Source organism: Podarcis bocagei, assembly GCF_964188305.1.
Source record: "Podarcis bocagei genome assembly, chromosome: 4".
Classification (NCBI taxonomy): domain Eukaryota; kingdom Metazoa; phylum Chordata; class Lepidosauria; order Squamata; family Lacertidae; genus Podarcis; species Podarcis bocagei.
Window position 1 is genome coordinate 59616326 of NC_138128.1, and position 14142 is coordinate 59630467.

Below are 14142 nucleotides of genomic sequence, written 5' to 3' on the forward strand. Positions count from 1 at the left end.
CTGAGTAGGGTCCACAACTTCCACCCCAAAGACTTGCACTTATGGCAGGGTATAAAGCAACCCCCACCTCATCTCAGAAGTTGGAGGCACATTGGTCAGGGTTTGATAATCCCCTGTTCAGGAGGCAGCAAATACACTTAAACTACCAGCTTATTAACACATAACTATGCTCTTTGCGTCACAAATTAAAGTTGGTTAACTGCAAATTAAAGTGGCTATCTGTGTGGCTAGTTCTTTACCCGCCAGCTTATAGGGGTATTGGGCTACTTCACTGTTGTACGAACACTGGAAAGGCACAGTAGCTCTAGTAAGACATAAAATAAAATAGGCACATGTATTTCATGTTGGAATCTTGCCTTTCATAACAATGGAATATCTGTGTCAGTTTTTGATTGAGATTTATTCATGTCAGAACCTTTAGATCTTGCTTCCTAAGCTACTCATCACATTTACACCGAAAGGTTTAAGTTAAGTGTTCTGTTCTACATAAGAGTGTGTGTGTGTGTGTGTGTGTGTGTGTGTGTGTGTGTATGTATGTATATGTATTTGCTGCTAATGGAAAGGTTTGTTCGGTAAATGATGTGTCTCTTGTTAAGAGCGTATGTACTTCTGTGAGGAGGAAAAGGCCAGCAAGCTTGTTATCAGGTTTTATTGCAGCTCTCCCCCCCAAAAAATGTTCCTTTTCCTGCTGTTAGATTTCTTTGGTGTCAGACAAATATTATATATGCCTTATCAGCTTAATGAGAAAAGCTGTAAGAGAATATAAAACTTAAAAATAAAATAAAATCTGAATTGTGCCCAAGGTATTTAGTCATCACTTCTGATCTGATCACTTATTTATGTAGTAACTTTATTAGCATAATGAAATAAAATTTTAAAATAGATAATTAAAAGCCAGCATGCCATTAGTTGTTTAAATTAATTATTTTTTATAATCATATTTATTAAAATTTCCAATAATAACAGAATAAGAAAGATAGAAAAGATAGAGAAAGAAAGAAAAAGAAAGAGAAGTTTAAATCCTTACTTTCATAACCTTCTTTCTAGGACTCCCTCCTTCCCCTCCCGACTGTATTCCCCTTTCCTTAAGTTGGTTCCACAAGCTCTCATTCCCAATTTAAAACCAATATGCTTAACCCATTAACCAAAATTTATACAATCTTACCATCACTCCTCATCTTTAACAGAGAAAGTAAAAAGATTTTCCCCCCAAGATCTGCCCCAATTTCCTTCCACGAGTTCCCCCCCCCTTTTTTTTTTAAACATGTTAAATCAAAATACAAAAGTTATATAAAGAAATAGAAGACAAAAGATATAAGAAGGTTCAAAAAGTTGGTTACATAGCCTTTGGATTCCAAGATTCCCCCTCCCTTCCCCGGTTTGAATTCCCCATGTCCATCAGTCTGTATGTTGTTAGCCTGGAGGTCTCAAGTCCATAGCCAAATTTTTCCCATTCCACCTTGCCGGTTTTCTTTTAATTTGTTTGTTTTAATGATGTTTAACTTCAAAAATCCAGTCTAATAGAGGCCTTTAGTTTCCTTGGTCTTTGTTGCTCCTCCCATTGTTCTTTCAGTGTCATAGTTGGTCCTTTGTTCTTTTTATTCCTTACTTTCTCAGGTTTCTTGTCTTGTTCAGCTGCTAAAACGTTCTTATTCCGAGATCTGGTATCTCTACAGAGGTTTGTTATTCAGGAACAAAAACTTGCGTCCAGTCCCTTCCTTTCTTCAATAGAAAATTCTATTGTCTCCTTTTAATGTAAACACCTCTGTAGACAAAATACTGTTTCAGTTTTGCAGCTTTCCCAGAGGATAAGACCTGTACACATCCCAGAGTAATTTTCCACATACGACCACTTGTAATGTCCCGAAACCCCTCTAGGGGGATTGCAGTAACTTTGTATCCTCTAATCCAAAAGTCAAATAGTTGTTTCTTTCCCCCCCCCGACAGTTTGTATCCATATTATATCAAATTGTAACAGAATTAACCAGCAAAATACTTATAACAAAGTCCTCTTTATATTCTCAAGATTTGACAGCTACTTTGACAGCTGTCAAATTCTCCGTCTCTCTTCGCCAGGTTCTACGAATCGCCCCGGTTCCCAGGGGGGGTTGCCTTTTCCCTCTCACCCTCCACTCTTCTCCTCCAGCACAATTCTTGTAGTTATAATTTTTGTCAGCAGTAAACTTCTGGATCGATCTTGGTTACCCAGTCCTTGTTTTAGCATGTTTACAATCAGGGGGGGACTGACTTCCTTTTTAGATCGCCCCCGCTCGTGCCGAATCCGAAAAAAATTTCTTTTTTTCTCCTTTTGTACCCGGTTTCCCAATTACTCACGGGTTGTTGTTAAAAGTCCGAATTTCCAATGGAAGAAGCCAGCGCTCTCCGTCGAATGGCATGCGGCTGCGCTCGGCAGGGGAAGCGGAGGACTCACAGCACCACGCCACTCCCCGGCACCCGATTTGAAGCCTTTAAAAAGGCTCCTTCACGGGTCGGGAGGGCGCTATCGGTGCCAGCCGAGTCACCATGTCCACGGGCTCCGTGCCCGTGGTTTTTGAGGGTCCCCGCGTCGCCGGCGCGGTAGGACCCAGCCCCTGCCGAGCAGACTCCCTCCGGAGCTCGGAGGGAGTCCGCCATTCGGCGATGGCGCCAACCCGGAAGTCCCCAGTTGTTTAAATTAATTAAACCTGGATATTTTTAGTAATCTACGAAGTTTTTTTGTTTGTTTTTTATGAAAGTCTGAATGCATCCACCTTTCCTATATGCAGCAGTGTGGCAGAGCTCTGCCATTCATATTACCTCTTTCCTGTTGAGTTGCTGCAGCATACCAGGACCAAGAGAAGAGAGAGAGAGAAAGAGAGAGAGAGAGAGAGAGAGAGAGAGAGTGAGAGTGTTGCAAGGTTGTGTGATGGAAATGTGCCAGCAGAAGCATGGACACATTTGCCACACCCCTCTGTTCCATTTTGCTGTAGTGACTCAGCCAGACAGAGGTCAGGTGAATGGTGCAACCCCAGCACACCATCCACTGCTGCCCGTGTGACATGCATGTGGAACAGTCCTCTGGATGTTGCTGGACTATATCCCCCATCAGCCCCAGCCAGCATGGCAATAGTCAAGGCTGAATGGGAATTGTAGTTAAACAATTTTGGAGGGCCAAAGCTTTCCCAATTCCGCTACATGGAATATAGAGCTTTCCAGTATTTTTTCTGTGGGAACTGGAGTACAGTGGTACCTTGGGTTAAGAACTTAATTCGTTCTGGAGGTCTGGTCTTAACCTGAAACTGTTCTTAACCTGAGGTACCACTTTAGCTAATGGGGCCTCCCGCAGCCGCCGCGCCGCCACTGCACAATTTCTGTTCTCATCCTGAAGCAAAGTTCTTAACTCTAAGTACTATTTCTGGGTTAGCGGAGTCTGTAACCTGAAGCGTCTGTAACCCGAGGTACCACTGTAAAATGAATAGTTGTGGAAATGCAGTGTCACATATCTCTGTTATACTGTATCTAATCCCCCCGCCCCAGAACTGAACTGTCCATGATAGGCGATACAATTCTATTTTGAGGAACCTATTTTATCTGTGCTCCATCCTGTAATTGGTTAATTAAATAATCATCCTGAATTATAACCATGACTGCTCTAAGGGCTTGGGGTGGTTACAGTAATTATTTGTCACAGTATGTACTTAGCAGGCCACTACACGCAATATAGGAAAGATGTGTTCACAATATAATAATTTATTAGATTAATATAACTGTCCATCAATAAAAAAATCCCAAATGACTTACAACAAAATATCAAAACCAGAGAGGAATTCAATAACCTAATGTGATTGTTCCGTCAGCAGAACAGTGCCATTTATGCTTGCCAGACAGAAAGATATCCCCCCTTCTCCCCCCATGTGCTGCTTTGAGGGTTCTCTTGAAAAAACCCCCCAGCTGATTTGAGGGTGGGCATGATGGGACGCGGGTGGCACTGTGGTCTAAACCACTGAGCCTAGGGCTTGCCAATCAGAAGGTCGGCGGTTTGAATCCCTGCGACGGGGTGAGCTCCTGTTGCTCCGTCCCTGCTCCTGCCCACCTAGCAGTTCAAATCATGTCAAGTGCAAGTAGATAAATAGGTACCACTCCGGCAGGAAGGTAAACGACATTTCTGTGCGCTGCTCTGGTTTGCCAGAAGCGGCTTAGTCATGCTGGCCACATGACCCAGAAGCTGTCTGCGGACAAACGCCGGCTCCCTCAGCCTACAGAGCGAGATGAGCACGTAACCCCAGAGTCATCCGCGACTGGACCCAACGGTCAGGAGTACCTTTACCTATGAGGGGACACACTAGGTGGATGAAAGGCCCGTTGTGCTAGTGTGATTTGTGCTGACTCCTGTTTGCACAATTACTTAGTTGAATCCAGCCCAAAGTATAGTGAAAAACATTTTTGCATAGAAGCAGCATAAAAGGTATAACCCTAATTAAAAACTGCTTAAAAGAGGAAGCAAAGAACATTATTTTTACTTTGTGCTGCAAAACTAAAGAAGGTTCCAGATGAGCCACTCTCAGGAGGTTGAGGTACCAATGCTAGAAATACCTTCATCGTAACCATATGCCTTCCTTCAGTTACCGGGTGCACTCTGGTCAGGGTCTTAATATAAGATCTTAAGGTTTAAGCAGGCAGAAGGTGGTGATCTTAAGCCACTTAGGAGGTTAAAACCCACAATTTAAATTGCTCCTGGAAATAGAGCCAATACAACTGGTAAAACATCTAGTATCAATTAGTAATCTTGGGGCTCTATTTTGAAACACCTGCAATTTCTGGACTGCTTTCAATGGAAGCCCCTTGTATACTGCATTGCAGTAGTCTAAACAGGCTGTTACATTCATCACTTATCTGCCCCTTCACTAATCTCACCTTCAAATATTATGTATTTTTGCTATTTAAGGTATTTATATACTCTCTCTCTCTCTCTCTCTCTCTCTCTCTCTCTCTCTGTTTGTGTGTGTGTTTGTTATTGACCATGCCATGGGACACATAGGAATCATTATCATCATTCATTATCTCATTCATGAATTCCTTCCTATGAGACATCCCAGAGTAATTTACAATGTAATAGAACAATGGCATATATAAAAACAGCAATATCATTTGCATATATAAAAGCATACATATAAATCAGAATAACACCACTTATATTAAATTAATTTGAATCCAATACAGATGCTAAGTCTCCACTTAGCAGGTTGTCTTCAAATGGGAAAGAAAGGACAATAGAGAAGGCACTGCTAAACATGTTGCTAACACATTTTTTTTTTATATTATGTGAAGTAGCTCTAAATTAGTGGAAAAGGAGGAATCAAACAAGGAAAACTAAGCAGAATCTGGCATTTATAAATACATGTAAGCATCCTAATTATGGCTTCTATAACAATTCCTAATTGACTTCCTGCTAGAAAAGGATAGTGACAGGAGCCAGACTGTCGCTGCCAGTTTTTCTTTTTAAAGTATGCATGCATATGATAGAGTTGTATAAATTATCTTGTCAGCTACTCAGCACTCTTATTGAACAGTTCCATAAAGTGCTGCTGTTGCTACCTGAACTGAACAGTTTTGCACACTACTGAAAGTCATCCACATCCTATGAGTATCCACCCCACCTTCTTGCCAATCAGAAGAGTTTTTCTGCTGTGTTTTTTAAAGCAATAATAGTCTTTTTTTAATTAGTTTGGTTTTTCAGATTAAAGTTTTACAATCACATATCCAACATACAACATAAAGACAAGATTCCAAAGAATGTCCTGGACTTCCCTCCTCCCCTTTGTGGGTCCTATTAATCATTTTCAATTCCAAGGTGCTGCGGTCCCTTCAGCCCCCCCAATAAAATATTTGAGGGGGCCGGGCCCCCCAAAGTTAATAGGCATTGCCATTCAAATGGGGGGGGGGGTGCCGTGTCTTGTGATGGATTATGTGGGGCAGGGCTTACTCCCCCCCCCAATATTTTACTCAGGTTGGCAGCCCTGAGCAGTGCCCTCTGTGATGCCAAAATTCAGTGCCCCCCCGTACCTCTCCTTCCATTCTACATCATAGTTGTGGCACTCCTAAGGTTCTGCAGCCAGTATGGCCGAACCGGTTACGCTCCCCTAAATCCTTCTCTGATTTGATCTGTATTGGAAAGTAGAAGGGACAGAACACATCTAAGCTAGGGATGGGAAATATTTTTCAGCCTGTGCTTTCCTCATGAGGAACCTTCTGAGAGCCACATGCCAACAATGGGCAGTCCAGAGGCAGAACTGTGCAGAACAGTGGATATGACTCTTGCCTCACAAATGTCAGAGGTTACCAGACATGCACATATTTCCACCCAGGCAAGCTGGAATCAAGGACACATTCCAGTCAGGAGTGGGTGGAGCAGGGTTGGTGAGGGATGGGGCCTGGTGAAGAGTTACAAGGGCTGGATAGAGATGCCTGGAGGGCCACATTTGGTCCTTAGGCCTGAGGCTCCCAAGGGCTGATGTAAGTCATCTTTAGAAGCTGCTATGTAGAAGATGTACGCTTGCTGTTTTGTTACTTTTGACATTCCATGTGTTTTTGCCTCATCATTTTTCTTTCTCCCAAAGCAAGTGTTGCTTAGGGAACGAAGACTTTCGATCAAAGTGATTCTGCTTAAGTAATTGGTTTCAATAATTAAGCAGATTTTTAAAAATGTAATCAATTCTATTTAATTTTTCATTATTCATGAGTTTCAGATGTCTTCAGAGAATTTAAACTCCCAAATTGACTTTGTAGCAAGAGATTATAAGGTTGACCAATTTGGAACTTTGTCTGGGTGATAGAGGCAGTATCGGTAATTAGATAGATGAACCTGATCTTTCCCTGTTCACTATAAAAGGATAGTGGAGTGAGCAGTGCCATCGCTGTCTTTTTTCTTTCTTGTCGTTTTAAGAATATGCCACTGAGCTATATGAATATCTGTACCGTATGAAAATTATGTAGCAGCTTTCACTGCAAAAATAATTAGGACAAAAGCTTATGATTTCCTGATGAGCTTGTTCTTTGTTTTAAAGTCATAGTTTTAGTTAGTGTATTGACAATGAATTTAACTTTCCAAATGCAAGACAATCAATAGGACAATCTCATAACTCACAATGTTTCTTTTCCTGTCTATGATGTCATAAAGCTCCATGTTGGTCATAGCAATGAAATGAATATCAAACAAGCTGTTTCTGGTTGAGCTGAAGGTCAAGCCACTGTTAATCTGGTTTCAAATATTTTGTGTGTTTTTAAATAGTCCAGCTGCTCTTTTGGGCAACATAATGATAGATTTTATGCAAATATTTTGCATTTTGGCATAATCTTTTCAGACAATTAATAAACTTACAATATAATAAAGCAATTATTTCCACATTTAACCAAAACAAGAAGTAAAGAATATAGGTTTTGATATTTTCTCCAACAAAGGGCCTTGTTGGAGAACAAGTATGACTGGCACAAATTCATTTGGAGATGCTTTTGTCATCTTTGGAATGTTTATAGCAGGACAAGCTGTGTGAACTGAATGTTTGCCTGCTACAAACCTGTTAAAGTCATGGGGCCTCTGTCTGTTAAATGTGTCAAGCAGAATGATCAGCACTTGGTTTATTGGAAATAGAACTCATATACTCCTATAACTTTTCATTAAGTGAAATGTAATATAATATTGTAGGTAATCTTAGCTATCTTAGAATGAATTACCTGAATTATTCCAATATATACCTTATCCTGAACTTAATGGAACACAGTGTAGTGTGTCTTAATACCTTTATGAGAAAAGGAAAGTGCACAGAGCATAGGATTAGTGATGGTGTGAATTTGGAATATGAACTCGCCTAGTTTGGAAAGCCAAAACCCATTACAAACCAGACCCAGGCCTTTCAAGGATCAGCTGGTAATGAAATTCATCCTTGCTACCTGCTGGCTCCCATCGCCAGTATTTTAATCCACTTTCAAAGCAAAAAGGTTATTCTTGGAAAGGGGAGTAACTGATGGTAGGGAGGGCTCACTAGAGACAGTACTGGTCATTCTGACACTCAGGATTGTATTTTTTTGCCCAAGGCATTGGAATTTGTAAGTTCTTTTGCGTGCTTCACTGAATTTTGGGGAGAGTAAATAACAAATTCCCAGCTTGTTATTTCCTGCTGGGGAACATGGGATCTTAGTTTCCTACGCTGCTCTGGAGTTCTAAATTCCCATGCTCCCCAAAAGCATATGATGCTCCCAAGCATGCTGTGGAGTGTTATTTCCAGGCTGGCAAGGGTTTTCCTGTTTCTAGCTTTCTTTCCCTGTCACTGGCTGTCTCCTACTCCTTCTCAAAAGTAAGCATATTTGGAGAGAAGGGTAAGGGGAACTGGCAAGTTTCTAGTTTTCTCAAAAATAAAAGAAGATTGAGATTTGTGTGCATAGGGTTATTGATTTCAAGGGATTTTCACCCATCATTGCATATAATAGTTTAAACTTGGATACAACATTTTGCATGTCAAAAAAATCCTTTTGTAATCATCAACTATCTTTACAGTATGCATCCTTCCCTGTACAGTGGTACCTCAGGTTACATACGCTTCAGGTTAAAGACTCCGCTAACCCAGAAATAGTGCTTCAGGTTAAGAACTTTGCTTCAGGATGAGAACAGAAATTGGGCTCCGGTGGCACGGCAGCAGCAGGAGGCCCCATTAGCTAAAGTGGTGCTTCAGGTTAAGAACAGTTTCAGGTTAGGTACGGACCTCCGGAACGAATTAAGTACTTAACCCGAGGTACCACTGTATTGAATGTTAAACTGAGAAGCTGATGTATTGCTTCAAGTTAGCATCAGTTGTTTGAGAAAATGGTAGAATCGTAGAACTGTAGAGTTTGAAGGGGTCCTGATGTTCATCTAGTCCAACCCACAGCAATCTAGGAATCTCAACACATAGTCCCCAAGCTGATTTCAAACCATACCAGATCCTGCTTAGCTTTGCAAATGTGCTAGCGGTTTTTATTGCTACATCTCTAGGAGGTAATGCCAGTTGTGTTTAGGCTCTGAATTATATCAGTGTTTGATGAATAGCCACATTCCGCCCCACCCCCACCCCCTGTTTACTATGGACCAGATGGGCAAAATTCCATCTTACTATAGGAGTAACATACTTGAATGTCTTTATAATGGATGCCTGTTGCCTCTAGTTATACAGTGGTGCCTCGCAAGACGAAATTAATTCGTTCCGCAAGTCTCTTCGTCTTGCGATGCACGGTTTCCCATAGGAATGCATTGAAAACCAATTAATGCGTTCCTAGGGAAACCGCCTTCAGACCAGGTCCGGGGACAGTCTGTCCCCGACCTCTTCTGAAGGCTGGGGGCGGGGGACAAGGGCTTTTCTTCCCACCCCCAGCATTTTAAAAAACCCCGGGACAGCGGAGGACTTCTCCGCTGTCCGGGGCGATTTAAAAGCCCCTGGGAAGGCAGGCAGGGGGGACAAAGACTTTTGCCCCCCGCCAGCCTTCAGAAGAGGTCCAGGACCTCTTCTGAAGGCGGGCGGGGGGCGAAAGTCTTCCCCCCCGCCTGCCTTCAAAAGCCGTCGGCGACAGCGGGGAAAGGCGCTGCCTTTCTCCGCTCTCCCGGGAAGGCAGGCGGGGGGGAAAGACTTTCGCCCCCCGCCGGCCTTCAGAAGAGGTCCAGGACCTCTTCTGAAGGCCGGCGGGGGCCAAAATCTTTCCCCCCCGCCTGCCTTCAAAAGCCGTCGGCGACAGCGGGGAAAGGCGCTGCCTTTCTCCGCTCTCCCGGGAAGGCAGGCAGGGGGGGAGCAAAGACTTTCGCCCCCCACCGGCCTTCAGAAGAGGTCCAGAACCTCTTCTGAAGGCCGGCGGGGGGCGAAAGTCTTTGCTCCCCCCGCCTGCCTTCAAAAGCCGTCCGCGATAGCGGGAAGCGCTTCCCTGCTATGCCGGACTGCTTTTAAAATGCTGACGGTGGGGAGCAAAGCCTTTCGGCCCCCGCCGGCCTTCCTGGACCTCTTCTGAAGGCCGGAGGGGGGGAAAGGCTTTGCTCCCCACCACCAGCATTTAAAACAGGTCCCCGGAGATTTCCCTATGGGCTTTCGTCTTGCGAAGCAAGCCCATAGGGAAATTCGTCTTGCGAAGCGCCTCCAAAACAGAAAACCCTTTCGTCTTGCGGGTTTTCCGTCTTGCGAGGCATTCGTCTTGCGGGGTACCACTGTAGTATCTTCTTTGCTTTCATTCTGAGGGATGGTCCACTTATGGCTACAACAGAATAGGTGTTTAGTGACAAACTACCTCCAAGTCTAAGGGTTTACATTATGTCTATTGACTAATTATTTTTTCTTTTTTAAAGGAACATAATTTTAAGCACCGAAAAAGTAATATTTCCACTATACAGTACTTGCTAAAATGGTCACTAAGGACAGGCTGACAGAAATATGGAATGCTTTATGAAATTTGTTTGTCATCCTTGTGCTGGGGCCACGCTAATCTGTGTATTTTTCCAATTTTTCTATAGATTACTTGCATTTATAAAATGTAAGACATGTTTGATTGGTTGCTTAACTAATACACTTGTTTTAAACCTGCAGATATTGAAAAAAAGTCATTGTTCCTTGTGTGTGACCAAAGGGTGGTTGTGCAGGATGGGGCCTTCTTGGTAGTGGTGCTGAGACATTAGAATTCCCTCCCTGGGGAGATGCACCTTGCTGCTTTTTTGATGGCATAAAGATTCCAAGTTAAAACTATCCTGTTTAAAAGCCATTGATGAGAAAGTTATTTAAAAATTAAGTTGTATGTTGCTGCTGTTTTGTATTTGCTATGTGGACTTACTGTCACCTGTTATAATTTTATTTCTTGGAGGTTATTGCTTACTTATTCTCAACTATCTTGTGGATATTTTGTGATCAAAAGGAAAGATATAAATATTTCACAAAAACAAATAAATGCTTAGGCTGTGCAAACTTTTGTCACAGCAGCTGAAGTCCATAGCTACAATGCAAAATTGTTTTACAGTTCTGTTTATTGTATTGGGGGAAGGTACGAAAGAATAAATAACGCAGCGATTGTCCTACAGTGCTTATGCAGTCCTAGCCATATTCCTGTTTGAATCAAGATAAGTGTCAGACATGTGAAATGATGTAATTCATTTGTAGGAAGACATTCCATCTCAAAACCACGCCCTCCAGTTGTAGTTGTACGCCATGTGAGCCACCACAATATTCACCTTAGTTGGGACTTGGAAGAACAACGAAAAGGTCCTCAGGAACAATGGTTAAAATTTTCAGTTGAAGAAGAGGACACAAAGTTGCATAAATATGGTCTACTTTATACGTAAGTGAAGTTGTGCTGCCCCCCCCCCCCGACAAAATAATTTGAAAGCTTGGATAACAAAGCTGACATACTTAACATAAATCAGTGGTTCTGAAAATGGTCTTTGTGGTTGTAGGTGTAACAAGAGTTTGTCAATACTTCCATGCATTGCAGACTCTTCCCCTAAATCTGTACATCTCAGTGGAGCAAGTACCACTCAAATGACTTGAAAGGGGAAGGTTCTATAATCATGGAATCAAATCATTAATGGGTCTGACTTGTTGCTCTTGGATCCCGAGTGTGGACCACATGACCCTTCTTCATCCAGTAGTTCTCTTGTTGCTTTTTGTGGCTAAAGCATAACTCCTTCACTATTTTACTCTTGTTTCTTTTCTTCTAACGTTATGATTTAATTTGTAAAAAGTTTTCTTAATTGTTGAAAAAGTCAGTACATTAAACGATAAAATTGATCTTCCTCTTGATTTTCGGGGGGGGGGGAGTTTTATTATCAGTTACATTGAGCATTTGGAGAGGTGGTTTATGTGTTGTAAAAGTAAAATAAATAAATTGACTGCAGTGCTACATAAGCTACCAGTGGTCCCCTGACTGCTCTGATGTTTGCTCTGAGACATCATACGTTCGGTTGTCATTAGAAAATTTCTATGTAGAGTTTGTCACTAGGTGGCAGAATTAGACTGTTTGAATACTACCTATTTCATCATATGTCAAGCTACATATCTTATACTATAAACAGTGCTTTAAAATTTAAAGCGTTCTGAGCGTTCTAGGAAACAATCTCTTTACAATGTCAGACAGCTTAGAAGGATTTTTGCTTTTTAGTTAAAGCAGTAGCACATGGCAAAGTAATGGTACTACTGATAGACATTTTTTGGTATTCCAAATATTATATGAAGACATTAAATTAAAATATTCAAACCTGAACTTTTGCCCTTGAAAAATGTGCTGGGAGTATATATTTGATGACATTTATGTAGATGTTCTAGTTCTTGTTTTTGAAGACCTGAAGTCCTTGGGTGATATCCAGCGTAAGTCATACTCAGAGTAGACCAGTTGAAATGGTAGATTTCACAGAGTCTGCTCTGAGTATGACAGATATTGGCTATCACCCTTTCTTTCCTTTTGGGTTTTAAAGTATGTACAGCTTAGGTATTCATGTAGGCTTGAGAAAACTTTGGATTTGTATGTGCAGTTAGGGCAAATGAATTTGCAGATGGATTCACAGTGACACAACAATAATGTGGATTTAAAAAGAACAATTTTGGCACATATTTCCCATCTAAGCAGATGTTTTTTTTCCAGTGACCTTCATACGTTCACAGTTACAGGTGTTTGGGAGTCAGTTTTTAGTACCATTTGTATTTTTAATTTAATTTTAGAGTTAGTCTTGTATAAACAAAACATTTGAAAATGATTAAAACAAAACATTTGAAAATGATTTTTTTTGGGGGGGAAACATTACTCTGTTTTAGGGGATATGCTCAACAGCATGTGGTGGAAGGTCTTGAACCTAGAACAACCTACAGATTTCGACTTAAAGTGACAGATCCTTCAGGGGAGTCCGCTTACAGTACACCTGTTTGTGTAACCACAACAAGTAAGTTGGCAATTCATTGTTAATTCTAAGTATGCACAATATAAATTTGATTTCTACCCAATGAAAATAGCTATTAAATGGAAAGCAGAAGTTTATTAAGTAAATCTAACATGCAGCACTGCTCTCAATTAAGCATTTTTATGCAGTATCTTATTTGGGAAACATTTTAGACCTTTTGCATTTGCTATTTCTCACTGTTATCTAAAGTAGGGGGAAACCCTTATCTTAAAATGTTTGCTTGCTTTTTTGATGTTGTCTTCTCGCTATTCAGCCCTTAGCTGCCCAAATTAGAAAACAGGACAAGAAACCTCATCAGTTTCATAAAGTCCCCATGCTCTTTAATGAACTGAGCTAGGCATCCAGACAGTATTGATTATTTAGGAATTCAATCTGCAAAAATATTCTGTGGTGATCCCACAATGAATCACTACATCTGGGTGGCTAGCTAAAATCCAGCCATTAGGAACATGTACCACTTTGTGTCCTTTTGAAGATACATATCTAGTAAGAAGCGTGCTTCTTGGCAACAGAACTGCTTGTCCTGGGAGTTAAGAATGGAGTGTTGTATATTCCAGTCCCCAAGAAATCCATGCACCTCTCCACACTCCCTGAGTTGGGAGTAAATTATCCTGTTGAAATCAATAGACTTCTGTATTGTATCAAATAGGTTCACAGCCAAAAGCTTGCAAGTGATTCACTGATTTCCCAATGTGCTCTAGCCCATGGTGAGCTATCCTATAACATTTTAGTGAAAGTATGGCTGAATCCCTTTGCCATTGCTTCCTGTGTAACCACCAGAAGCCCATTAGACTTTAGCATCTTAATATAACATGCTCACATTTGTCCAAAGGCCGCCATTCCTGAATTGAAACCTTGTTCTGAAAGCAGTGTGAGTTTTCGGGGGCGGGGGGCGGGAAATAATCCTATGAAAATTAGGGTAAACATTTCAGTTTGCATTGGAAAAAATTCTGATACCTAGAGAGTGATCTAATTGAGCATGCTTATTTTACTTACATTCAGTTAACAAAGCAAAACACTTTGAATGTACAAAGCTTGCCAAATATTGTATCAGCAATTGGCACCCATTCGTTGTTACTAATGCATTTATGAAATGGAAAATTTTCCTCAGGAAAAGAAAGCATTGGAAAGAATTCTGCCCGTCATTATCTAGAAATACGTTACGTGTTTGGCATGTTCATAGTTCATTTTAATATTGCACTTCACATAATGTT

The 14142-nt window shown here is 41.3% G+C and overlaps 1 protein-coding gene across 5 annotated transcripts in view; it reads left to right on the forward strand.

Annotated features, from left to right (window-relative positions):
* The window catches only part of FANK1 (fibronectin type III and ankyrin repeat domains 1), a 38511-nt gene that overhangs the window by 2397 nt on the left and 21972 nt on the right, over positions 1–14142 (forward strand). For all 5 annotated transcript variants that reach the window (XR_014007849.1, XR_014007850.1, XM_081193053.1 and 2 more), the window contains exons 2-3: positions 11139–11316; positions 12786–12910. Coding sequence is in view for 3 of the 5 variants with exons in the window: in XM_081193053.1 (XP_081049179.1) it covers positions 11139–11316; positions 12786–12910 (303 nt within the window). In the remaining 2 variants the exon portion in view is untranslated. The remainder of the gene's footprint in view (positions 1–11138; positions 11317–12785; positions 12911–14142) is intronic.